General features: G+C 48.4%; 1 protein-coding gene across 7 annotated transcripts in view; it reads right to left on the reverse strand.

Moving 5' to 3' along the window:
- Window positions 1-22808, reverse strand: part of LOC119445609 (ras-related protein Rab-34) — a 77902-nt gene extending 55094 nt beyond the window's left edge. For 2 of the 7 annotated variants that reach the window (XR_007465984.1, XM_037709869.2), the window contains exons 1-3: window positions 21782-22803; window positions 7058-7149; window positions 5247-5312 (exon numbers count right to left, since the gene is read on the reverse strand). Coding sequence is in view for 6 of the 7 variants with exons in the window: in XM_037709869.2 (XP_037565797.1) it covers window positions 5247-5312; window positions 7058-7149; window positions 21782-21826 (203 nt within the window). In the remaining variant the exon portion in view is untranslated. Of the gene's footprint in view, window positions 1-5246; window positions 5313-7057; window positions 7150-21781 lie in introns of all 7 variants that reach the window. The other 5 variants (XM_049663457.1, XM_049663455.1, XM_049663456.1 and 2 more) reach the window with 5 other exon arrangements.
- Between the last annotated feature and the right edge of the window lie 2080 nt (window positions 22809-24888).

Below are 24888 nucleotides of genomic sequence, written 5' to 3' on the forward strand. Positions count from 1 at the left end.
GTCAACTAGTAAAGTATAGGCTGAATATGCGGCCACCACTATGATATTCAATCCACTTGTCGCAGTTGGGCAGAATCCAATAGCGCACGCAGAGAGAGGGTCGTTCATGTACAAGTTAGACAAGAAGAGTCGTTGTGCATAGCGCCAGCGGATGAACATGAACGTTGGTATGCGCCCCCCTGTCCTGGCGCGCAGGGGACGACGAGGCTACAAAATGGCGCAATAGCATAATGGCGAGCAATCCGAGAAATCAAGCGCTGTGGTGGCTCGTATAGCGAAACGCGCGCCATCCGCATATAATAGGCGCGCGCTGCCGCACGGCCTCGGAAGCGGAATTTGAGCTGCGCCTGCTGACATCCCGGAAGTTGGCACAACATTCGCTGACACATCGCAGGTCGCGACCACAAGTCTTGCTCAAATCGGCGGCCGCTGATCGCGTCCATGCCTATTTACGCTTGCCATGCGCGGCTAGCCATCCGTGGAACAGTAATGCGGAGCAAAGTACTGAGTTCTTATAGGTTTTATTGGACAGGCTTAGACGGCGCAACGTTTTTCGGTGTGGGAGAAGTTCTTGGACTACGCGTACAACGAATGGTGGCAGGAATCAAGTCACAGGAGTATGGTGACTTGAAGTGGCCAACAGAGGCCGCAGAAGAACGAAAAAAAAAAAGATTTAAAAAAGACGGTGGATAATTGAATTATAAAAGCCTACCCCGTATTCGGTCGTCAGAGGCGTGCGTGTATATTATATATATATATATATATATATATATATATATATATATATATAGAGAGAGAGAGAGAGAGAGAGAGAGAGACGCATTATGCGATCCAGCCAGAATAGGAAGGATGCGCTGTACATGGATTTTGCCTAAACTTGGTCTCTCTGACTTTGCGATTTTGTACTTTCATCATTTTCAACAAGATATTGCGTAACCCAACTTGTAATAATTACGCAATGAGAATGGGCTTCGCTGGTTTATAAAACAAGGACTGCGTAGAAATTAAGCAATATTGAGTGTAATAAATTGCGGCCACGAGAACGCCTTAAAGATTGCGATTATAAAAAAGAATCACCACCTACGCATCATTCACATTGTCGTTGAAATTATCGCAGCTCCAGAGTTCCCTCTGGCAGTCACTGAATGAATCTTTATGGCTGATGCCAATGTCACCATCACAATAACACCTACATTACACTAGCTGTGCTGCGGCCGGGTCTTCATCGCCATAAATTCAGCCTGCGTATACATGGAACTTCCAATCAAAATCCGCGAATTGAAGAGTTCATGGCAGGGCCAGCGCCGGTACGTATTCAAGATACGAACTCGGAGTATTGCATCGAAGCGAGTGTGTTGCGCAACACATTTGGTATAAGAGATCCAGTCACTTGTGGTTATCGCGTTCGATGACGCATGAAGCAGCTGTCTTGACGGGACGGAGGCGTTGAACTTTCGCCGCTGTTTGAAACAAAGGAGAGGAAGGAACGAGAACCACGAGTGCCTTAGGCTTCTCTGAATTATTCGCCTAACACGTAACACCGACAGAACGCGATATTGCGTCCGCGTCCTACCCTATACACAGCGTGTTTCCTCCCTCGCAAACTGTCTTGCCGACACTATAGGCAAACGTCAGCGTAAAACGAGAACGCGCAGCCGTTCTTCGAGTTCCATTTCCTTGTCCCTATAACGCGATTTGCAACAGCGTGAGGCTGCGTAGCGCGCGCGTTCCAATGAAGAGGGATCTGCCAATCAGAGACATGAAAAAGAGTGTGGTTTGGAGAAGGGGCGCGTGCGGGACTCGCGCAGTCTCAGCCCGTGAAAGTTTTATATGTGCAGCACATTGCTGTTCACTTTTTTTTTAATTTCGGCATATTTAAACATCCCATATTTAATAATAAATCGCAATGTTCGAAACGAGTAATTTAAAAGGTCCTCCACATATATTTTAAATTATTCACTTTAAGAAAGCACACGTTGACATTCTAAATATGAATCTGGATAATGATGAAGTAATCGTCAAGTTACAGTACACCCCTATATACTGCGCTCATTAATAGACGCCATCCGAACGCTCTTAGACAACCAGCACCCTATCTCCACTCAAGGTCTCATGTACGAACTGGACACACTGAGTGCAGTACAGGCAGCCGCTGACCAGCCTGTTGGAAGGAAGTGCGGCAATAAAATAAATTTCGCGTGTAGCCACGTGGCATGCGCATTGGAAATAAGTGCGCACGATGGCGCGGATGCAGTGGTTCGGAGAGGCGTGCCTACACTAATCGTTTTACAAGAAAGTAGCTTAATCCATGACACGACAGTGACGTTGCCGATGGATGATTTGCTCTTTCGCACTAAGTTTGCTGCAGGCTCTCGCAAACGACCATTGCTGACCACTTTCTTTCTGTCTTTCTTAGTTCGAAAATTGTATCTTTCTTCTTTTTAGATTCATAGAGGATGCAGCGCAATTCGCAATGTTTATGCGAATTACACGAACACGTGGACATCACTTGCATTACGAAATACCTGCCCCCAAAATATGTTCAAAGAGTATTTGCCGCTGCAGTCAATATTGTTGCCGAAGTGCTGTTAACTCTAGAAATTGCTAACAACAACATCGATCCATTTCGCCAGAGATACTGATGACGTCTACCTAGAAACCGCTGCTAAACGCAAAATATATATATGCTCAATGGCGAGATGGAGAGACAGAAATAAAGGGAAATGGTGAAGGTTCAACCAGATGGCAATATCCGGTTTGCTACCCTGCACTCGGAAATGTGTGTGTGCGTGTGTGTGTGGGGGGGGGGGGGGGGGGATGGTAAAAGTAATTGAAAAGAGAAAGCATACAGCATAAAGGCGAGTCTAACACAGGCGCGAAAACAAAAAATCACGCAGGCGTGTTCTAGTCGTTCGCACAGGCCAGCTGTGTAATGAAGCGCACCATCCTCTGTGTTGAACTGATTTTTTTTATGCATGCCTACTGACTACGAAACGATGTTAGCTTGTGGAGCGTTCCTCTATGCGCGAGCGATGCTGGCACTGTACTCATTGTGTCCGGTGTAGGACTTTGGGCCGACGTAGAGCGCTGCTTTACTAAAACCGCGCTGATCACGTCTATTAATGAGCGCAGTAGGAATATACCGTAACTTGACGGTCTCCAACTGACACCTCGCGAGTAGCTGTATACTGTGTGTCCCAGAGCAGGGGCAGCACGATATAAGACTTCTTGTCAACCGATGCGTACGCCAGACGGACTGCCTAGAAGTCGCCTCATGCTGCCTCTATAGATGGATGCGACTTCATTCAGTGCCCGGCTTCGATTCCGCGATCTAGACACGCGCCAAGAAGCGACATTTCGTGAATTAGCAAACTGTACATTGAGACATGCAGTGCAAGTAATGTACGCATCTTTGGGTAATCCACATTAACCGGCTGAATTGCGCTGTATCCTCCATCGAGCTAAAAAGAGAAAGAGATTGCTTCGAAATAAATAGAAAAGTGCTTAGCTATCGTCGTTTGCGAGAGTCTGCAGCAAATATAGTGCGAAAGAGCGAAGCATCCAATTGCAACGTCACTGCGGTGTCATAGAGGAGCTTTCCTTCTCGTAAAACGATTACTACTAGGCACGACTCTCCGAACCACGGCGTCCGGCATCGCGCACTATAGTCACCTATTTCCGATGCGCCGGCCACGCGGCTACACGAGAAGCTCCTTTGATTGCCACGCTTCCTTTCAACATGGTCTGTCGAAGCGTTCCTCGCGCGACACACGTTTTTGTAAAACCCGTCGCCAAGGTATAGCTTTTTTTTTTTTCTCCCCAAACAAACTCAACCGTATAATAAACCAGTTTGAGCAACACGACGATGAAAACAGTTATTCTGGCAACGGTGGGACTGTGTTTATCTAATTTCTTTTTTCTTTCAGCTTTCTCCTATTTGCTTACGCTCGCTCCCACGCGACTTCTGAATCAATTACGAAAGCAGTGATATTAGATTTGTATACGCAACAACGAACACAGAGAAAATAAATTTTGAAAAGGGCGGAGACTTCAGTGACACCTTCGGTTCCGAACTCGTTTACAGCGACGACAGCCATTCTCCCGCGGTGAAGACAACCAGGTTATTTTTTGCTTGCCTGCTTTTTTTCGTGCAATAATTGCGCGCATCCAAAACTGGGAGCCGGACAAGAAGCTAGCGGTTATAAGTCGGTTGATAGTGATGATGGTTGCGGTCGTATAAAATTGTATTATATTTAAAGATTTTAAAAACATTTCAATATCTAGTATTTAAACGGTAACTTTAATTACAAACAAAACAAAAAAAGCACTGAGAAAACACTAAATTTCGACATGGCCATTGCACGCGCCATCCAACTCAAAAGAGCCAACTAAAATATTTTCTCGCTGGAAGACTGTAATGCTGAATTCGACGAAATTCGCCACGCGGTCCGCAAACTTTTGTCTCCCGTATCAACATACAAAACAGAATAAAAAAGGCGCAATGCACGAAGAATAGGAGAGAGAAGAGAAAAATACATAAATGTGGATCAGGCATAACGAATGACGAAGAGGAGAGCGAATACAAGTAACAGTGGAGAACAAGGCAAGAACGAGACGAATCGAGAACCGAGCCAGTTGGAAGACTATGGGAAACAACCCACAAAGGACGGTGCAGTACACACGCTCAGCGTCCCGTTCCGTATCCTTCACCGTCCGTCGACCTTCGCGCGCTGTTTTCTAGCCTTACAGGAACGAGACACGCATCTGGGCAACACAACGAAACAACGCGCGACACTCAACGTCCGGAAGATGGCGCTACAAGGACACAGCAAGATGGCGCCCTAGCGCCCTTAGAAACCAGGCAGTTTATAATGACCTCAGCAAGATCGCTTGCTGGACGAGTCGGTTCGTCCGTGGTATACTTGAAGGAATACGCCAACGCAAAAAAAAAGCATTTTTCAAAAGTACAAAGAAACACGGAAGAGTGGAAGAGAAGCGGACGGGTGAGACAAACGTAATTCACCACCGTGTGCGCCTTTCGGCATTGTACCCGTTGCATCGTTTCCCGCACTGGTCGTTCGTTCTTTTAAGAGTTGACTTCGAAGAACTCCGAGGGCACGACCGCGGGAGGCAACGTGTCGACGTCCCCGGGTCAGTATGTGGAACGACCCCGACGTTTAGTATGCGAGATAATAAGCGTCAGGAACGGCCCGCGGTCACGACTCAAGCGGAGCGAGAGCACTCACTTTGTGATGAGGCACGTCTTGCCCACGGAGACGTCGCCGACCACCACCACCTTGGCTGCACGGACCCTGCGGCCGGAACGAGATGGATTTTAAAAAAAAATAAAGATAGAGACGAACATGACTTATTCACTCGTCATACTACACGGCATTTCGTGCACATAGCGTTACACGGAGACATTCACCCTAAAACAATTTATCCTCCTATTCTGGACAGAAAAAGAAAAAACCGCTGAAATAAACAAAGGAACAATGAAACAAACAAAGAAACAAATGTCAGCGATTCTGACGTTTCGGCACGGATGGAGGTCTGGGAATCCCAGGCCTCCGGCATGCTCCTCCTCGACGATTACGAAATGCCCCCCTTTTTTCGTTTTCTCTCTCTCTCTTTCACTTTTCTTAAGAGGCAACGCTGGCACCCCCGTGTGCATGTGTGGGCGCATATGTTATTGTGTATACCTCCTGCAGAACGTGCCTACGGGAGTCATAACTACGCCTCCGCCGCGGTGAACCTGCGGTCTTTCCGTTTTCGTGCTTTCCCCGTGCAACGTTTTGTTTGCAGAGCAGCCCGCGGCATGCTGAGCCGGCCGGTCATTAACGTCGCGTCTATATGGGGGAAAGGAAATTCACTGCCGCGGTGCCGCCGCGTACGTGACATTGACCCTGCGCCGAGCGCGCGCGGCTTTTCCGCACTCTGACGCATCGATTTCCACTTTACACTCGTTTTCAAAACGGCAGGGTGCGTCTTTTTTTTTTTTTTTCTGTGAAGAAAGGCGCACTCGCTCGTGTGCTAATGTGAGCTTTGGGAGTCTTTGGATATATACTTTTTTTTTTCCGCGACTCCGTAAGTCTGAACATTTGTGAAAGCATGGGGTTTCAAGGGTAAGCTTATAGAGGATGGAAGTCTGATGCTATACATTCCAAGAAAACTTTCCACCCCCTGGGACCTACCTTTATTTTTTCTCAAGCTACAATCTCCTATGTTGTGCGCATTTTCTTTCTTTTAACATTGTGCTCCCGGTACGTATACCTTCAAACTGGGGAGGGTGGGGCGTAGCATGCGTGACAGGAATTCAGCGAGCGCACTGTGTTAAAGAAAGGAAACGCGCGCCAAACCATTATTGTTTTAAGGTCCAGATAAGCCCCCAAAAATGTTAAACTGGTATACAAGAGCGTAGTGTCTGTTCGCGGCGGGAGTACATATGGCAGTTACGGCAGGATGCGAATGACCGGGGTAGTGCATGAATTTGTCTAAACGTCGTCCCCGTATAGTTTTGAGCGTCTTTACGGCTTCTCGCGTTAAGAACACTCTGAGATCTAAACCTGTTATCACAAATTTGTTATATCGCAATGGTTATATCACCACTCGTTATCGCCAATGGTCGTCACGACAAACATGCGTCATTCATACTCGCATGAACACCGCCATAGACTATTTTAAGAATACTGCGAACAAAAAGAATTGTTTAATGCAACCTAAGGAATCATTTAGGCGTGAAGAACGTTAGTGTCGAAATATCGCCGAGATGTAGCGACCCTCAAAAGTCTTGCAACATTGCCCGTGCACCTATCGGGTAACCCGGTTAACCGCAAACAGTATAGTTTACGGACATGCTAAAACTCTCTAACTTGAGTTTGTGTACGGGGTCTCTGGGCTCTTCAGCCGTACTATAGTAAAGACTTGAGCTTTGTGTCAACCTGAGGGCTCTCTAACAGACATGGATGCCACGAAGCCGTGCCAACATTGACGGAGTGATTCGCGTACTGTACTCTTGATTCCCGTGCGCTGTTCGTTGATTGAGGCGTATACTCACTCTGCACCGACGGAGCTCCGCTTGAGGCACGCATCGCGCACGTCCGGTGGGAAGTCGGTCTCCGGGTACGGCGTGTCCAGGTACGAGTAGGCCTGCACGACAGCGAACCCATGGATCAGGTTGTTGTTAATTGCTTATGAAATAACGCGAGCGCAACAATATAGCCCACGGAAGGCCAAGCTATCAAAACACAAACACAAAAAAATAAACCCCAGTAACTAAAGATACGATTGAAGGCAGAATTTAAAAAAAGAATCGAGAGAGGAAGCCACCACCCAAGTCCAAAATAGTCCGCCGTACTCGATTCATACTTGGATATCACGATATTATGTGCAACAGTATAACGTTGAGCCTGATAATAAATGCAAAACACGAGCACATTTACTGTCAGAACACACGAGGATATATGTAAGTAAATTGATCAAAAACAAAGCCAACAAAATATAATATTGTAGGCGGCGCAAAACAAAAAACAAGTTAACACATGAAAAATGTAAGTCGGTGACATTACAGTCGAAAGAAAAGGCTGGTGCAAGTTCACAGCACCGTAAACAAAACTCAGAATAGGTAGATACAGTGGAAGTGATGACACACAGGTGCAGTGCTTTGACTGCACCTGTGACTCTTCGTTGCCCTTTTATTTCCCTGTGCCCTTTTTAGCTGAGGAGATAATTGCTGGTTACACGCCAGCACACGTTAACCACTCTCCTTTCTGTTTTTTTTTTCCTTTCTGCAGTATCCAAAGAACTTCACAAAAGATCGATGTCTAGTTTTTAAACCGAAGCTTTATTTGCCTCATCCTTGCCTAAACCTAATTCGCTCACTTTAGAAGCTCGAGTGGACGGCGTTCTCGCAAGATAAAATGGGGAGTGTGTCAAGGCAAGGGGAGCGAGAATAGAAGAGCGGCGACAAAAAGTGCACGTATGGGGAAGTATATAGAAGGGGCCGCCTGATTGCTTGACGCTGGCGAGAGCAACCACGCGCGGCGTTACGTCATCAAGATGGAGTCAGTGCCGCACTTCATCACCGTGTTGTTGGCTAAGTTTGCATTCTGCTACAACACGCTCCTCACCAACCCTAACCCCAACATGATCCCCTACCCATGCAAGTTCCAACCCCTTAGAGAGCGATGGAAGATCTTGCTGTCCAGCCCCGCCCTGGAAGACCAGCTTCGGCTCGTAACCAGGGGCCTGGCGGCGAGAGCAGCATATGGATTCCCGCGAAGTGGGAACCACTTCCATCCGGCGCATGCGCGCATGCGCTGAAAAGCTCACTTTTCTTTTTTTTTTTTTTTGAAAGGCTCACTGTTTTTTATTCATTCATTCAACAGCGTGCGCCCGCGCGCGCGCGGTGAGACACCATGCAGAGATCACACGCGTGGTGGCGTGATATTCGATTTCACCGTATTATCACCGTTACCCCGTTATTGCTCACCGCAAGACACGCCTACTTTATCAACATTTGTTGTCGCCGATTGTATACCGAAGGAGTCTTGTCTAATCAGATAGCGCGCCTAAGGTTTGCCGTGAAATACGGTAATGCAATAGAATGAAAGCTGAGAAAGCTACCGCTGACATTGAGATTCATCTATAGGGTGTTATTCTAGCTTGGACATCGTCAAATTCTGTAATATTGTCAAATTCTGTAATGGCGGCATTTTTAGCCAATCAGCGAGGCCGTGACCACCCTCTGGACCAATCAGAGCTGAGATTGTGAATTCGACAATATGGCGGAATTTAACACTCTTAATAATGTTCCTGTCGCATTTTTTTTTCTTCGGGACTTCCGCTTATGAGCACAAGCGCTATTTTCGCTTCTCTTCGATATACGTTTTCTCAGTGGCCACACACTGTTGGCGCTCAACGCGTCCGCTAGCACAACCACTTAGGGAAAGCCTGAATGAAACGCGCGCACACTGTTCGTTCTTCTGCGCCTATGTGTTTACCTCTGGGCCATGAAAACGACGCTCAGAAGGCCTGTAGGCTTTAGGTATTTCAAAAACCTTCAGTGTGTACCAGATTATATATCAAGCCTTCCAATTATATCAGTCATGCAAAGTGTGCACTCGGCGTATATCGCAATTTATATTGCTTTCGTTCTGTTTGTATTCCTGCTTACACTATACGTATCGCAAAAAAAAAAAAATACCGAGGGGGGTCTTAAGTACGAAGCTATATACTGTCCGAAGGATGTCCCGCGCGACGCGGCCAACCCCCGTCGAGTATTCTTAGAAGAAATAAACCCGCGCATATCAGGCAAGTGTCCTCCCAAGAAGAGCTTCCGCACTGACGCCGTCTATTGCGCAACATCGTCGTCACCAACGACGCCGGGACCACGACGACGTCTCTGATTGCGGAAGCCGCGTGGGACAAAATGATAGGTGCCTCCTCCTCGCCCGAAGGGCGGAGAAGTAGGCGTGGCCGTGACGTCTCACGTCCGTTCCACCGTCACCTAAATGATGCGTCGTGCAAAGCCAGAGGGTATCATCACTCAAGGGCGTAGTATAGCTCGGCCCAGCTGTGACTGCTTCGACCGACGTCGCCTCCACTGCATGCCATTTAGCAAAATCGCCGTCTCCATCTCTCGAGAGAAAGAGCTATGCGTCCCGTTGCGCAGTCTCCCTTGACTCCCATTTCCTGCTCGCCACCTTACGTGAATCGCTCGCTCGGTAGACGGCGGATTTTTATTATCATTATGAAACATCGTTCCAGCGCACAAATAACACGGATCAGTTGAAGTGTGGCGTTCTTGATATCTTTCTCTGCTCGTCCGTGTTTATTTGTGCGCTGGTACGATGTTTCATAATGCTATTCACAACCAACTAGCCCAGCTGCCCATGCTTACGAATCTTAATTTATTTGTAACTGTGTATTTGAGATATGTTGGTGCCTGGTATGTTGCGCCGGCTGTGCCCCTCTTCTGTGACGCTATAATTCTGCTCAAGATGATAAAGGCAATAGGAGCAACAACCATAGAACATACACCGTGACGTCAGGTTGTACGCATAAAAAAAAGTAAATGCCTCGTTGGTCGTTCACAAAATGCAATAAGATGTTCCTGGGGCAGGCGGGAATGAGGTCCCTCGTGCGAACACGGACACAAGAGCCGCCGAAGCATGAAACATGAATGTACGCGATTCCAGAATAGCAAAAGTAACATCGACAAGTAAATACAACGCGATGATGTACAATCAATGGGCTAGTATGTTCGTCATCTGTATGAGAGACATTTTGAGAAATGAGCTCGTTCGGGGGACAGTAGCATATATGCATATAGGTATTAATAGTCAAGGGAAAGGTTCATTAGATCACTCAACCTTTTATATAGTAAACTGGCTTCAAGACTACAAACACATAGCTGAAGCGGGCACTCTCTTCGTAGCCCCTAGTAGGTACGAAGCGAATGTCAAAAGACAACAACTGCAGCAACAAGCTGCCAGGCCAGGAGGACGTCATGCTGCACTGATGGCCATTCGCCGCTGGACATCGCCATTTGCAATGAAGATACCCGGCCTGCGTCTACCGCCCGCCTGCGAGTCACAGTGACCGCAAAGCAAGCAAGACGCAATCGCCTGATTTTTTTTTTTTTTTTTTTTTTTCATGTACGAAAGGGTTTTTCGCTCGCCTTAGAATGTACAGACAAGAACTCCAGAGAGCAGAACTGTAGAACCGTAGGGGCACTGTGTTAGGATCCCGTTTCTAGGCTCGTGGTTCGGAGTCGGGAGTCACACCGAGAGTCGCTGGGCTGCGCTGTGGAGCGTCCGCAACGTGGTAGCTGGCATGGGCTAGATACCTGGGCTCTGCAGGGGCGTCGCGCTAAGCTGACTACGCCTACCCAAGCCATCGTCCGTCTCCATCGCCGATAGTTGCTTGTAGGTGAGGAGATGAGGTCGGGAGGTTGAAGGAAACGCATTGGTTAATATTTTACATATTTACAACTGGCTGCATGGCTATGGGAGCACAGTATATATCTCAGCAGCCTACAGGACTGAATCAAAAGCACACCACATATCAGAGCACTTCACATGTCTGAACACGCACAGCACCCAGGCAGGCAGGCTAGCAATGAACTTTATTTTAGGTCCTGAGATGTCAGTTTTTTAAGCCGCCGATTTCCCTAGGTCACTAGACGAGGGAATTCAGTTACCTTAAGCCTTCCGATTGGAATGATCGCAGCACTCCGCCCATTTTGTCGCACCACCTCGCCGGTGATGTGGCGCCTTCGCTCCCGCATATATGACGTTATAATCGGAAAGCAACAGTCGACGCCGTTCTCCCGTTCGCACGTCAATTGGCTCCTTGCAGGAATTAGCTGACTCTCCGTGACGGTCAGCTTGGGCTGCTTGCAGAGATTGCGGTCTCACACAAACATCGCCATGTGAGAGCCGCTCGACAAACGCGTGGGCTTCGGCAGACGAGTTCGCCATTCACTCTTATTTACCGCTTCGCAAAGCTGATGCACTCTCCCGCTGGAATGCTGGGCTCGCCAGCAGTCCCATGACCACCGCGTCCAGTCGTAACGACGGAGAACCGAATCTACGACCTCGGTACATCGCGCGCAATGCGCCGATTAATCACGCAACACCGTGTACGGGAGACAAACTGCGGTAATATGTTTCATTTCGCTCAGGTGTTCGCGGGAAACGTATACAAAGCCGTGTGCTGCATGCAATTAGCTTTCGAGTTTTATTTTTCAGAGACGCGTTTAACATGTGCTTCCAATGGTACATTCAGTAAAACAGCAATGAGCACTTCGCATGTCGCATGTCATTTGACACCTGTGTAGAGATGTGCCAAACGTGCGACTGCTGGCGTGCATTCAGAGCCGCTTGACTCAGCAGGAAACGCCGTTATGGGGGGACGGGGGAGGTGTCATTTGCAGCACAGTTACGTTCGCCGATGTTCCTTCAGAGCGACGGCATCTGTCAATAAATCCTCGTAACATTGACGTGGCAATCTAGTATACTCAGCTATAACCCATAGAATTGAAACATTTTGTAGAGTGTGTGTGTGAGAAAAGGCTCCTTTGTCTCCAGTCGTCTTGCACCAATATAAAAGATGATGTTGATTCCATTACAACATGACACATGCCCACGGGGAGGCTCGTCACACAACTGCGAAATTAAATCGGTACCTATAAACAACCGTATATTTGAAGAAAAAAGAACAAGGGAAACTTAGTTGATGAGGAAATATAGCGAAATTAAAAAACAAATCTAAGGATTAAAAGAACACGGAACGAAAATATCAGCAAAGATAGATCGACAGATATTTATTGACAGGAAAGACGGACAGGCCGACCTGAGCTAGTGTGCTCTAATTTGCTACTCTGCACGGGGGAAGACGGAAGGGGAGCGAAAGTACTGGGATGGATGGATGGGTGGATGGATGATGATGATGATGATGATGATGATGATGATGATGATGATGATGATGATGATGATGATGATGATGATGATGATGATGATAAGAGCAGTGGTGAGTGCTTACGTACACCCGTGAGTAAAAGTATACAGACCACAGGGTCGCCGACAAAACTGAAATTCTTCGTAATTAAGATGTATAAACTGAAATGGACTAGTACACTGGAAAGTCCGCAGTGCCAAGTCTGGACTCCAGTCCTCAATTTCAAGTTGCATTCGTAGGCAAATGAAAAAATCGGCTTTATCGTGCAATTCCTGGTCCGTATACTTTCGCTCAAGGGTGCACATTAGACGGTGGCCCTACTAGAGCCGCTCGTCCAGCTTCGTGTCCTGCAGAAACTTCAACAGCGCTTTAGTTACCCGCATTGAAGTTGCAGTGTCAGGCCATGGGCCGCGGATAGCGTCCTCCGACAGTGGTTGCCTGCCAACGCCGGCTAGGGAACCTTCCAACGTCCTTCGCTCCAGCATACATGCTGCGCAATCGCACAATATATGTCCAAGCGTTTCAGGCGCCGGCAGTGTTCACGAACAGGGCTGTTCGACTGGCCGATGAGGTGCGCGTAGCGACCGGTGAAAGCAACGCCCAGCCGAATCCTGTGTAGCAATAACGCTTTGCTCCGCGTAACCTTCGGGAGCAAACAAAATTTACCGTCTGGGTCGATGTTATCAGCACGGGTTCTGTATGCCTTCGTAAGGTACTGCATAAGTGCCTTGATCGCTGAATTGGTGTCAGGTCGCGAGTATGCAATCCCTACTTCATCAGAGGAAGAGAATGCCGATCTTGCCTCACTGTCCGCGAGTTCATTGCCAATCACACCACAAAGACTACGCAGCCATTGAAAAGTGATCACGTGCCCACCTAGCTCGGCACTATGATGAAGTTCAGCGATTTCTAGCACTAGCAGGTAATATGGTCCTTTTTAAAAAAAAGCATTTTAGCGCTCGTAGCGCAGATTTGGCATCGCAGAACACTCTCCATTTACGAGGTGTCTGCGTTATCATAAAACGGACAGCCTCCGGTATTGCCGTCAGTTCCGCAGCCGTAGATGTCGATTTGTGGTCCAATTGAAATCGCTGACGAATTCAAAGTTGCGGGATAACAAATGCTGCCGTTGTGGCAGATGGTGTGACCGAACCATCGTTATGTACTTGTACAGTCCCCCTATACAATGGGACAGTGTGATCTGCTTCAAGCCAATGGTAGAAACGTGGGATTTCTTCGTATTCGTAGGTATTTGAAGCCTCACTAGTGGTCTCGGTAATGTCCAAGGAGGTGTCTCGGGGATGTTGGGGGCCTGGAACCTTGCAGGTATAACGCTTACGTGGCATGCAATTACTTTAGAAAAAGCACAGTCAAGGTTGGTTCTTTTAAGTGCAGACAGAGGATGGTGCGAGTGTCTGGTCAGAAGGCGAAGATAGGTTCGCACAGGTTCACAAGACCTGTATACGTCGATTGGGCAAGCCCGTGCTTCCGCTATTGTGCCCTTAGTTGACGTGCAGCGTGGCAAGCCAAGGCATATCCGCAGTGCTTGTGCCTGAAGGCTGTCCAGCGTGCGCATAGAACATGACCCCATGTTAGATAGCACAGGCATGCTCTTACGTATGTAGCCCACAAAAAGTGCCGGATGCACTTGGAGCAAACTTCGTTCAGAGGGGCCCCATCTCAGTCCAGATGTAACCTGAAGAACGTGCATGAAGTTTGTCAGTTTAGCCCTAAGCGAAGTAACATGTTTTGTCCATGAAATATTGCAGTCTATTATCACACCGAGAAATCTGTGTGGGTGACTAAAGGGAGCGCCGTTCCGTCGACAACGATGGGATATTGTGACATTGATTTGCGCGTGAATGCCAGCACTGCACGCTTAGTTGCTGAGAGTTGCAGGCCTATACGGCTACCGCGCTATAACGCGTGTAATCACTGTTCCCGGAAGGTTGCCAGCGTGCGTCATGTGACCGCGCTAAGGTCGTAAATGAGAAGCCGGCGCGATCAGTCGGAGCGAGCCGCATGCAGATGGGTGCGCGCGTGCGTGTCTGCATATAACGGCGCGACCCGTGAAAAATGACGCGTCGCTTATATAGTGGTTGTTGCTCGCGGCGTTGCCTCGAGGCGATTACACCGAAGAGGTCAACAAGGCGTGCAATTCTACGCCCAGCGGGTGCACTTGTAACCCAAGTGCACCCGCCGCACCTTGTAACTTAACAAGTGCAGCGATGGCCCCAAGCAACAGCGCGGTAACAACGACCTGGGAGGCACGCGGGAGAGAGGGTATTTGTGGTCAAAAAACACTCTTCCTCTTGTAGACCCAAACCAGCGCCGGCATAGCCGGTCGCGGTAGGGCTTTTTTTTTTCTTTTTTAGATAGTGTATAGCGTGTACTAAGTTATAACCACGCACGACCGCGCCTTCGATTCCAAAATGTGTCCTCAGCGATCAGCCCTGATCACTTGGGGGCTGGAGGAACCGTATCAGTTTCGATTTCTGATTTCTAAGCCGCATAAAGGCACCTGGTTTAGTGAGGTTTCACGACAACGTGCCAATGGTTCGTCGTAAGAAAGTGCTGCATCAACTGGTATAAGAGTTCAACGAACTGAGTCAGGTAACACCGGCAGAGGAGTCAGGCGGAGGAGGGGGCTTCGAAACGAGCGAGAAATGCCGTTGCCGTGTTGGTCGACTTGCACAGCTCTGTCTGATCGCTTTCAGTATCCCTGCAACACTCATCGGCCTCAGTTCCTGCTCTCGCGGTCACCTACAGTCTCGTTCCGAAATATGCCCATGACATGGCACACAGGATCTGCCTGGTGCGCTGCATACAATGAGCTCGCTTGGACGCGCGACCCAAACTGATTATTGAATGCGTACCTGACAGTTTGTTTGACAACAATTTAACATTTCTGAACGAAAGAAAAATCAGCTATTCTTTCACAATCCGCGCGCAAGCTGATCACAACTCAGGCTCCCACCTGGTCGAAATTTATCCTGAGTCGTTCGCTATGGTGTCATCGACCACTGCGGCTTTGAGAAGTAAATGCCGTTTGCTTAAAGTTCTCCGCACGCGTCATGGCATACAGTCGTATCTCATCGGGTGGAACCTTTGAGTTAATATTCGACAACGGAACTGGCCCAAATGTCATTTCGAATTTCTGTGCGACTCGAACTTCACTTTGTTGCCCTGTAAATCTAACTTAACCACAAGCGCTGCTCGGAGACTCTCGTGGGGAAAAAAATTAACGTCCACGTTCCGCGCCGTTTAAAATTGACAAACTTCCGCGTGAGTTCAGAACAAGCAGGAATAACGAGAGTCGAAAAGCAACGGTAGGCAAGGGAAACTGTCGACGCGGCACTGCATTCATTTTTCTGCGCGCAATTTTTACCCATAGCTTCCGTACACAGCACAGAGGTTCAGGGGCTTTCGAAGCAAAGCAACCGTGCCTCTCTCGCGACGTTCCTCACTTTGGCGTGGTGAAAATGAACAATACAGTGAAACAAACGCGAGGACCTCGCGACAGGCATAAGCGGATGGTGTATCCACGGTTCATGTCTCCCGCTGCACGCGTTCCCACTGATGCGCGAAACAATGTGCGGAAGCGCATTTCGGCAATTCCGGACGCTCCCTCAAGCACAACTCGCCCCCCCCCCCCCCTCCCCTTGGCATAGTGAAACGCGAGAGCCAAACTTCCAGCCGCTGCCATGCGCTCCGGATGTGGTCGCAGTCTGGTTTGAGTGAGTGTGGTGGCACGACCTCTGTCGGGCGCCACTTTGACTGCGTGCGTGTGCGTGTGTCTGTTTCTGTGTGCGTGTGTGATAGAGCAAGTGCGTTTGCAACTATGCGTAGGTGTTTGTGTGCGTGTGTTCCGTGCGTTTGTGTGTGTTCGCTGGTGCGTGTGTGTTCGATGGCGTGCGTGTCTCTCGAGAAAGCGCGCTCGCTTTTTTTTTTTTTTTTTCGTGTGCGTATTCCCGTCTTATACGCGTGTATGCGTGCCTGTATCATACCGGCGCAGGTACTGTGACACCGCTATACCTGTACTGCATCTGAGCACAAGGCGGACTCAGTCGCGACAGTTTGACTCAACCTGCACAGTCGTTCCCCGTGTCGTGCCGAACCACTGTTGCATCATTGGCGGCCAACGTTGATGCATTGCGCCGAACGTTCCAGCGGGAGCTTCCTGCGCGTCAACGCAACGCACGCTGGACTGCGCCGAACACGACTGAGAACACCTGCTCGAAAGTATGCTATAAGAGAGTAGCAGCTGCTGCTGCTGCTTTCGACGTCTACCTGCAACATTTGCACACATTTATCTTGTCAGTGTACATGAAAAGTGGGCAGACATTTAACTACATTGTCGGTGTTACACTGTGCCTTACAAGTTGTCTGGTTTCTCTGGTGTGCTGCAAGTTAACCAAAGAGAGCCTGCAAGTTAAACCATAACTGTATAGCATGTCTCAAGAGATGTATTGACTGAATGACATTTACTGACTGAATAAATTGTTTCGCAGCCATCGTCGATGAAATTTCTACAGATCCTGTAAAGATAGAAATGGGAATGTTGGGGTTAGTTGGTTCAACACGTTGGATTTATTTGTCGTATTTGTTGAACACGTGTCTTGTTTTGACATTCTGATATCAGTGCATTTATAAATACTTATTGATTGAGTACAATAAACAGCTGTCAGTTCGCGCTTGTCCATGTGTCGTGCGTGTCCTTTCCTCTTGTTCCTCAGTAGCAGGTTTCAATTCAACCCGTGCAGATAATAAAGATTAACCTAGAAACAGCCAGAGTGCTCTGTTAGAGGCCAATAGACATACACAGAATGCGTACTAAAGCTTCCTTTTTAAACGTTTTTGCGACATTGAAAATAATTTCAACTAAGTTTCCGCTCTCATCAATGAAACCTCAAGAGGAAATCACTGAAAGTACTGCCTGAAACCTGGCCAGGAATTTATGTCACAACGCCAGCAATACGTCCGAAAACACGAGGATTTATGTCGATATGAGGCATAAAAGTTTCCTTTGTCTCTCGATAGGCTGGGTCGATTATAATAGATATTTTTTCACGTCACGACACGGACTTGATGAGTATAGCAGGCCAGATAAATCTGTAGCTCAGGCCGACCTCTCTGCCTTTCTGTAAATAAAATATATTTCCTTGTCATTCGCCGCGGTTCTTAAATCGCGCGACGCGTCGCCTCATGGAGTGTACCGACGTCACACTTCCGACTGGTCACTTTGTTGCGTTAGATGAAGCTCCAAACCCTCCAATCCTTACGAAAAAAAGAATTAATGGAAAGCCGTGAGAATGCCCTAAATAATTTGCAGCAATATTTCAGGAGGTGGATGCGTCGGTAGATCATGATACAAATTGGCTCGCTCCTGCTCCTGCGATTGCTGCGGCTCCACACGCGAGCGCAGCCAGAAAATAAACAGGAAGCACTTCTTTCTTTCTTTATTTCTTTCTTTCTTTCTTTCTTTCTTTCTTTCTTTCTTTTGTGAACAACGTAACCATACCTAGCCTTACCCGACGACAGCAAATTTGGCGCTGTGCCATGACCTCACCAAATCGTCGATGATGCCAGGTCTGGCTTCTCTAGATTTATGCTATCAAATCAACCCTGTGTAGTGCCAAAACACCGTTACACATCAAGAGAAATTAAAACGACTCGTTCACCTTTATTTCCGTCCACTAAGAGTATACAATCAATGAAAGAAATGAAACGTTATTCAAACACAAATATAATTACCATAGCAATTAAATAAATGAATAATTAGTTTTCCAACGCATTTACAACTGAAACTTCGACCTAGCGTAACGAAACCGCTACTAAGCATTACGTTCTCCGTGACTAAATCGGAAGTTTGAGGTGTCGAAATCGACGTAGCAGAATCGAGAGAGAGAGAGAGAGAAAAGGGGGGAAGGAAAAGCAGGGAGGTTAGCCATGCAGACTTTGTCCAGTTTGCTACCCTACACGTGGAGAGAAGGGTAGGGGAGGGAAAGAAAGAGATGGGAAGAAACGATACGTCACACCTCCGCGGTAGTCCATTGGCTATAGTGGCGTCAAGCTGCCGAGCTCGAAATCGCTGATCCCAGCCGCGGCGGCCGCGATTCGACGGCGATAAAAAATGCGAAACACGCTCTAGCATACTTGAAGATACAGCTGGTCATAATTAATACGGGCTTCGATCCCCATCGCGGCGTGTCCCATAATGATATCGTCGTTTTCGCACGGAAAACCCCGGAACTTAACTTAAAGCACGCGTTGGACCATATAGGAGGCTATGGTTGGGCATTAAGGGTTAAATATCGTATAAGTGCATGTAAAACTTTGCACTTGCTAATTGACAGCTTCTTCTTTTAATTTTTTTTATGAGCGAGAACTTCTTTAGGGCGTTCACATCGTGATATATTTCGTGGAAGCGCAGTTATACGGCGGTTTCTGCAACGTTCGCGGCGCCCGCCGAGCTTCTTATTTAAGCAGTATACGCGGTACTACGCGTGGTGAAGAGACTTCGTTGCTCGCCAAACCTGTAGGCAGCTACTAATAGTAAACGGGGAAGGGAAAGAAAGAAAGAAAGGGGGTTGGAGAAAGTGCGCGTCCCACTCGCTTTAAATATAGCCTCTCGCGGTTCCGTTTTTTGCATGCGCATCTTCGCGAGGTGGCGAGCCGTTGCAGTCCACAGACTTTCGGAGTGACGTGCGGAGATTAAGGGGAAAGCTCGGGATACCGTCTCGACGTTGCGTAGACGCAACTGACAACGCTTTTTTTCTTCCCCGTCGCTTTGTAATACTGCTATATAGGTCTGAGAAAGATAGGTTTGTCGGTCAATCCCAGTATATGTAGGCAGGCGAAGACACGAACAACATTGTGCGGAAAACCGCCCGTCACCGGTCTGGGCAAGAGGTCTGCCGCGTGAGTTTTCATGAATAGAACCATGCATTTACAATCATGTGAAGTCGACGGGCAGAGAAACCAAGCAAATCGAGGGAAAAAATTAGGTGTTAACTGATAGCTGTTAACGGGTTCACACTCCTACAGCCGTTATGATAACCGTCGTCACACGAATACCGAAGCACTTTGCGATAAGATTGTAAAAATATACATACTGCCGTGTCTCTCCACTTACTCACCTGGAAGTTAAATTAAGAGTTTCTTTCTTGGAAATGTTTACTCCAACTGATACCAGAAAAAATATGAGAGACTTACTCCGTATAATATTGCATCAGCTATCGCGTCACGTACTGCTCCGCATTATGAGTGAAACTGCAATTTTTTATGAACAACATAATGAATTATAGAAGAGGGCTCAATTTACAATGAACCTAACGTGGTATCATAAAAGAAAATAGAAATTAAAGTGGGAGATGAGACACCAGCTCGTCCACGGGAGCCGAACCCATGACCTGAAGTGTGCAGGTGCAAGTATAGGTTGCGGGTCCCACAATTGGCGAAGTAATTCTCTCTCTTCTGTTGCTTTCATTTCACTTTTACTTCAATGACAACATGAAAATAATCGTAAATGTAGTCCTCTTCTGTAATTAATTGTTCAGTTTATGCAAAAAACATCGCGGACAGTTGACAGCGATGATAGTTGACTCGTGAAACAAACTGACAGTTATCGGTGTCAGTTGATTTCACAAGGCTTTATCTTAACGTAGAGCTCTCGGCTCCTCATGTTGTTCTCAACAGTGTGCATTGCTCGAATGACGCCAACAATATACACCGTTTTATGACTCCGTTCTTACAATATTGGGAGCAAATTCCGAAATTAATTTTTGAAACGCCATACATCACCGAGCCAATACACCTTTTTTTTTTTTTTCCTATTGCAATGTTTGCGTCGCCGAAGTACCCTTTGCCAAGCTTACGGCGACGTGGTGGGTTTTGCTAGCGGCGCTTACGTACACAGATTGTACGTCTCGTGAGGCAGAAAATGTAGGCGTGGCTTTTGCCGTGAAGTGACGCGCAATATATATACCACGTGCGTTTTCTCGCATCGTGTACATTTCAATTTTCCAACTTTTCAACTTTATTTTCGCATTTTCCCTGCTTTTCTTATTGCATTCGAACGATTGCCGCGGCGAAGCCATTAGCGAGACATATGTGCAATGCAGATAAACGCACTTGGGAATTGGGAAACCGATCCCAATGCGAAGCAAACGCTGTGCGCATTTCATGATCCCTGACAACGATACATAACCTAGCGTTTCCAAGAGGTAAGTAGACGGCTTAACGAAGGACATCCCTCTTAGATTGATACTCCTTCCCTTTCTTAGGCTTCAATTCATCACGCTTACTTACACTGGCCGACCGCATCCAGCGCTCTTCCGAGATTGTCTTTTCCTTGTGAAATGAGTAAATTTATGAAGACGACACTTACAGCAGGCGGTAAATATTCACGGCTTAATCTCAGCCTAATTGTTCTTTCGTTCCTTCAGTTAAGTCCTTTGATATCCTATTTTGCTCCTGACGCAACTTTGAGAAATACGGGCCACTCAACACTGAAATGCATTCTCGCTGCAAGTTTTCGGCGCTTAGTTGAAAGAGACGGTCATCTTCTTCTTTTTTATTATTATTATTATTGGCAGACCTGTTACTAAAGCAAATAGAACGGTGAACCACCACTGCCCTTCAAATACAACGTTATCTGAAACAAAAATTTCGCCCCTTCGTTTTTTTTTTTTTTTTCGGAAATAGCTCCTACAGAGGCGAGTTGCAAGTTCAGCGCATGACCAGTTCGAAGGTCCGCGGATGGTGCGCTATAGGAGGTGTGACGTATTCTACTCACGTTTCGGCGAGAGCCTCGGTCGATGGTCGAAGACAAATATTCCTACGACGCGGAAAGAGACGCTCAGGGGGAGCAAAAATGCCGGCCAAGCCTCCCAGGTCAAAACCCCCGTCCGTTCTATTCTTACAAAACTTATCTGTTCATTTACACAGTAATGCATGCACAGTCTTCACAAATAAACGTCCAGACCCGTCTCGGATCCTTCGGCATTGCGCTTTCCAAAGCCCGAGGTCACGGACTCGGTTCCAGGATTTGATATGGAAGCGTCCGCTACAGCGTCCCTCATTGCATTGTGGACTTTCGAGACGTTAAACCCCAAAATTTTCAATTTCAACCTTCAATCGGCACTCGTGCTGCCTGTATTTCTTTTTCATTCTCTTTTTTTTTTTCTTTAGATGTGGCTGTCATTCGTCGTGCTTTCGTAGCGACTCGTCATTTTGTAACGATGTTCTCATTTTTATTTTTATTTTTAATTAAGGACCGCATTGCCAGTGCGCGATGGCGTGGGAAAATCTCTCTCACCTGTGGGAAGTGCTCGATCCCGCTGCCCTCGCTGTCAATCCTCATCGAAGCGGCGTCGCCGACTGCCTCCGAGGCACCAGCGACACGCACAGCACACAAGGTCACGCACCACTCGCGACGTCGACGACTGTCAGGCTTTCTTGCTTGTGGCGCGACCGAAGCACTTTCGATTCAGCGCTCTACGACGACAACACTGACACCTCTGTCCCACGGAAGCAAAACACACACTGGAAGCGCGCTCATTTGTCGACCCCACTTTTAAAAGGACGAAAGGGGTTTTCCGCACACCTGACCACGCACGCCGGGCGGTAGAGAGAGTGAGTTTGGAAAGGGAGATGAAAAAAGGAGAGGGAGACGGCGCGTTTGGACGTAACACGCGAAGTTCCTCCCCCCTTGCTCAGCTGTTGCGCTCCTGGTTTTATGATGACCCCCCGAGTCGTTCGTCGAAGGGATCGGAGTACGGAGGAGGGTGGCAATCCGACTGACTTCTCCGGGGAGGCACGTTGTCTTCGGCGGCGCGATGCCCGGGGGAAAACGCAATGCGGCGGAGGTGGGTGAACGGTTCGGCTGCACGAATTGTTCTACCTTTCCACCTGCCGCGTCAGAAGAGAGACCATTTACCGATTCCGGAGCAGTGGCAGCGGCGTCGTGTGACGCATAAGCCCGCGGCGTCGTCGGGCGTTCCCTCCCCCTCGTTCCCAGCGGATCGTCACGGTTCAAGCACCGCCGACAACAACGCCCTGCGCGCGGCTTTCGGGTGCTCGCTGCTGCCGGGCGGTGGAACAACGCTCCGCTCTCTCCGCTGATGCGGTTCGCCTCTGCTGCCGCTGGTGACGCCCGCCCTCGGCCAGGAGCACAGCGTCGGGCACGCGAAGCTAAACAGCGCAACAAAAGGTTTAATTTTGGCCAGGAGGGCTCTCCCCCACCCAGAACATCCGGCGGCGGTCCGGACCGCGTGGCATGCCTCAGCACGGCTTGGCACGGCACACGCCTCGACGGCGTCAGGCAGAGAAAAAGAGCAGACGACGACGCCCTTCCTCGTCTGCTCCGGGCTCGTATCTGTCTTTTCTTCGCCCCTTTAAGCTTCGCCCGTTTGTTCGTCTGCTATTCTTCTTCGTTGCCGAGCTCTGGAACACATCACGGGGGCGATGTATTGAAAAGGGGCCGGTGCGAGCAAGCGCTCTTGAATAGCCGGTTCGTTCGCGCGCGCCAACGAGCGCGCCGCGCACACAACGGGTGCGCTTATTTCGGGCCCTCGAGTGCGTAGGAAAGGGCCGAGCTGCGGGCCGAATGCGAAACCGCGGCCTGGCAGGGCGCGCTTCGCGCATAGCGCGCCGTAGCAGACGACGCGCGGTCTCCGCGTCAGCGGCATTTGCACCGACTGCCTCACTATGCTTCAAATTTGGGCTGACGCGCTGATTGGTTTTACGAAATTAGTGAGACAGTACACTTGACATATAGTGTAGCGGTGTGTTGGGAGTTTCAGCGCTTCGGCAAATCCGGCCGCAATGCGCCTAAAAAACGAGGTGGAAGACCGAAAAATGCGGGTAATTTCACTCAGTGGGACAAAGTCATCCAAGGTCATGGTCTTGAGCCGGCTTTAAGGAAGTAGCGGGAAATTAGCCGACTTACTGCTCTGAAAATTAGTCTATTTTAGAATACAACAATTTTACTATATCTATGATTCGTCTGATTGTGTGGCGTGACACTGCTTATTTTCTTTAGAAATTGCTCCCGCTTCTTTTTTTTTTTTTTTGATATACAGACCGGGAGATGGTTCCTCAACTAGTGTTTTGAAGATATACCATTTTCTGTTCACGTGGTTAGTCGTCTGGTACTCGACGTCACCGCTCGCCGTAGTTGCCGTATCCTTCGCGCGTCTGTATTTTCGGCACGCTGGTTTTTGGAAAGCGACCCCAAAAAGAGTATAGAGTCCGGACAGCGTGTTTCGACCGGCAGTTTCGGCGTGACAACGCACCTACACGCGCACACAAAGAGATTGCGAGAGAGATGTGTACACGTTGCTGTTCCTCCGGCGTTCAATCGATACAGACGTCCCTGGAACCGAGGTCGATACGGCGAGTTTCCCCACGTCTCTCGCACACACGAAAAACAAAAAGAAAAGGAACCGGCAGTGCAGCGTCGTGTCGACGTTGCGTGCGCGTGATATGGACCAGCGGTTGTTGCGCGTTGCACCACACGGGGGCGCAGTCGAGCGATTCTGAGTGTGCGAGCACGTGTTGCGAATAACGTGCTCAAGGACCTTTATGGCTGCGCGTAGCTGAGTCGGCGTCCAACGTGCACCCCCGTTGTCCGGTTTCGAGCAAACAGCTTCGTTTCCTTCGCGGAAACAAAAGGGGACGCGAAAAGAAGGGAGTTAAAATTACCAAGCACCTCAGACTCATTCGCGCCGCAAAGTGCAACTGGGAAGGTCACGGCGCTATTAACATAGAACCGTGTATACGCTGCAGTGAGGGCCTCGTGCGACAGCGTGCTGGAACTGCTGTCTTGGAAATGCGTGAGGAGAATTAAAACGCGCCACTGAAGGCGAGCGCAACAATATTTTGGTCCCGACGACGTTTCTGAACGTTGTCGCTTCAGTTGTGAAAACGAGAAAACAAAAGAGAAAAGATGTGGCAGCTGTCGCATTATAAAACTTGTAACTACTGAGACTAGAGCAATAAATATTTATCGAAAGCGTTTGACTGTCCAAAAGCATGAACGTGAGGGAACGCGTGTTGACACGCTGTAGGGCTACTTTCTGAACATTCACGCTCCTTCGAGCGCGGCCGAAAATGTTAAACCACCCGCGTTTTTTGCCGGCATTGGGCAACAATCGAAATGCGGGCGCGAATCGAATAAACGGCCCCTATTAGGTGGGGTGCAGCGTATGGCTATAGCGATCATGACTTGAAGTATTGGCGTTTGAAAGAGTTTACAGTTACATGGATGGGACGAGTGCTGAAAATCTGAGGAGTTTGATAGGGACGCGGTACGCAATTCAAGCAGCACCATAACTTTGCCTCCGAAATTTGAGCCTTATGATAAAAGCTGGTGCCGGCAGGATTTGAATGACCGGCCCATTCTGGGACGCCTTCGTCAACGCC

The sequence above is a fragment of the Dermacentor silvarum genome, chromosome 3 (genome assembly GCF_013339745.2).
Source record: "Dermacentor silvarum isolate Dsil-2018 chromosome 3, BIME_Dsil_1.4, whole genome shotgun sequence".
Lineage (NCBI taxonomy): Eukaryota > Metazoa > Arthropoda > Arachnida > Ixodida > Ixodidae > Dermacentor > Dermacentor silvarum.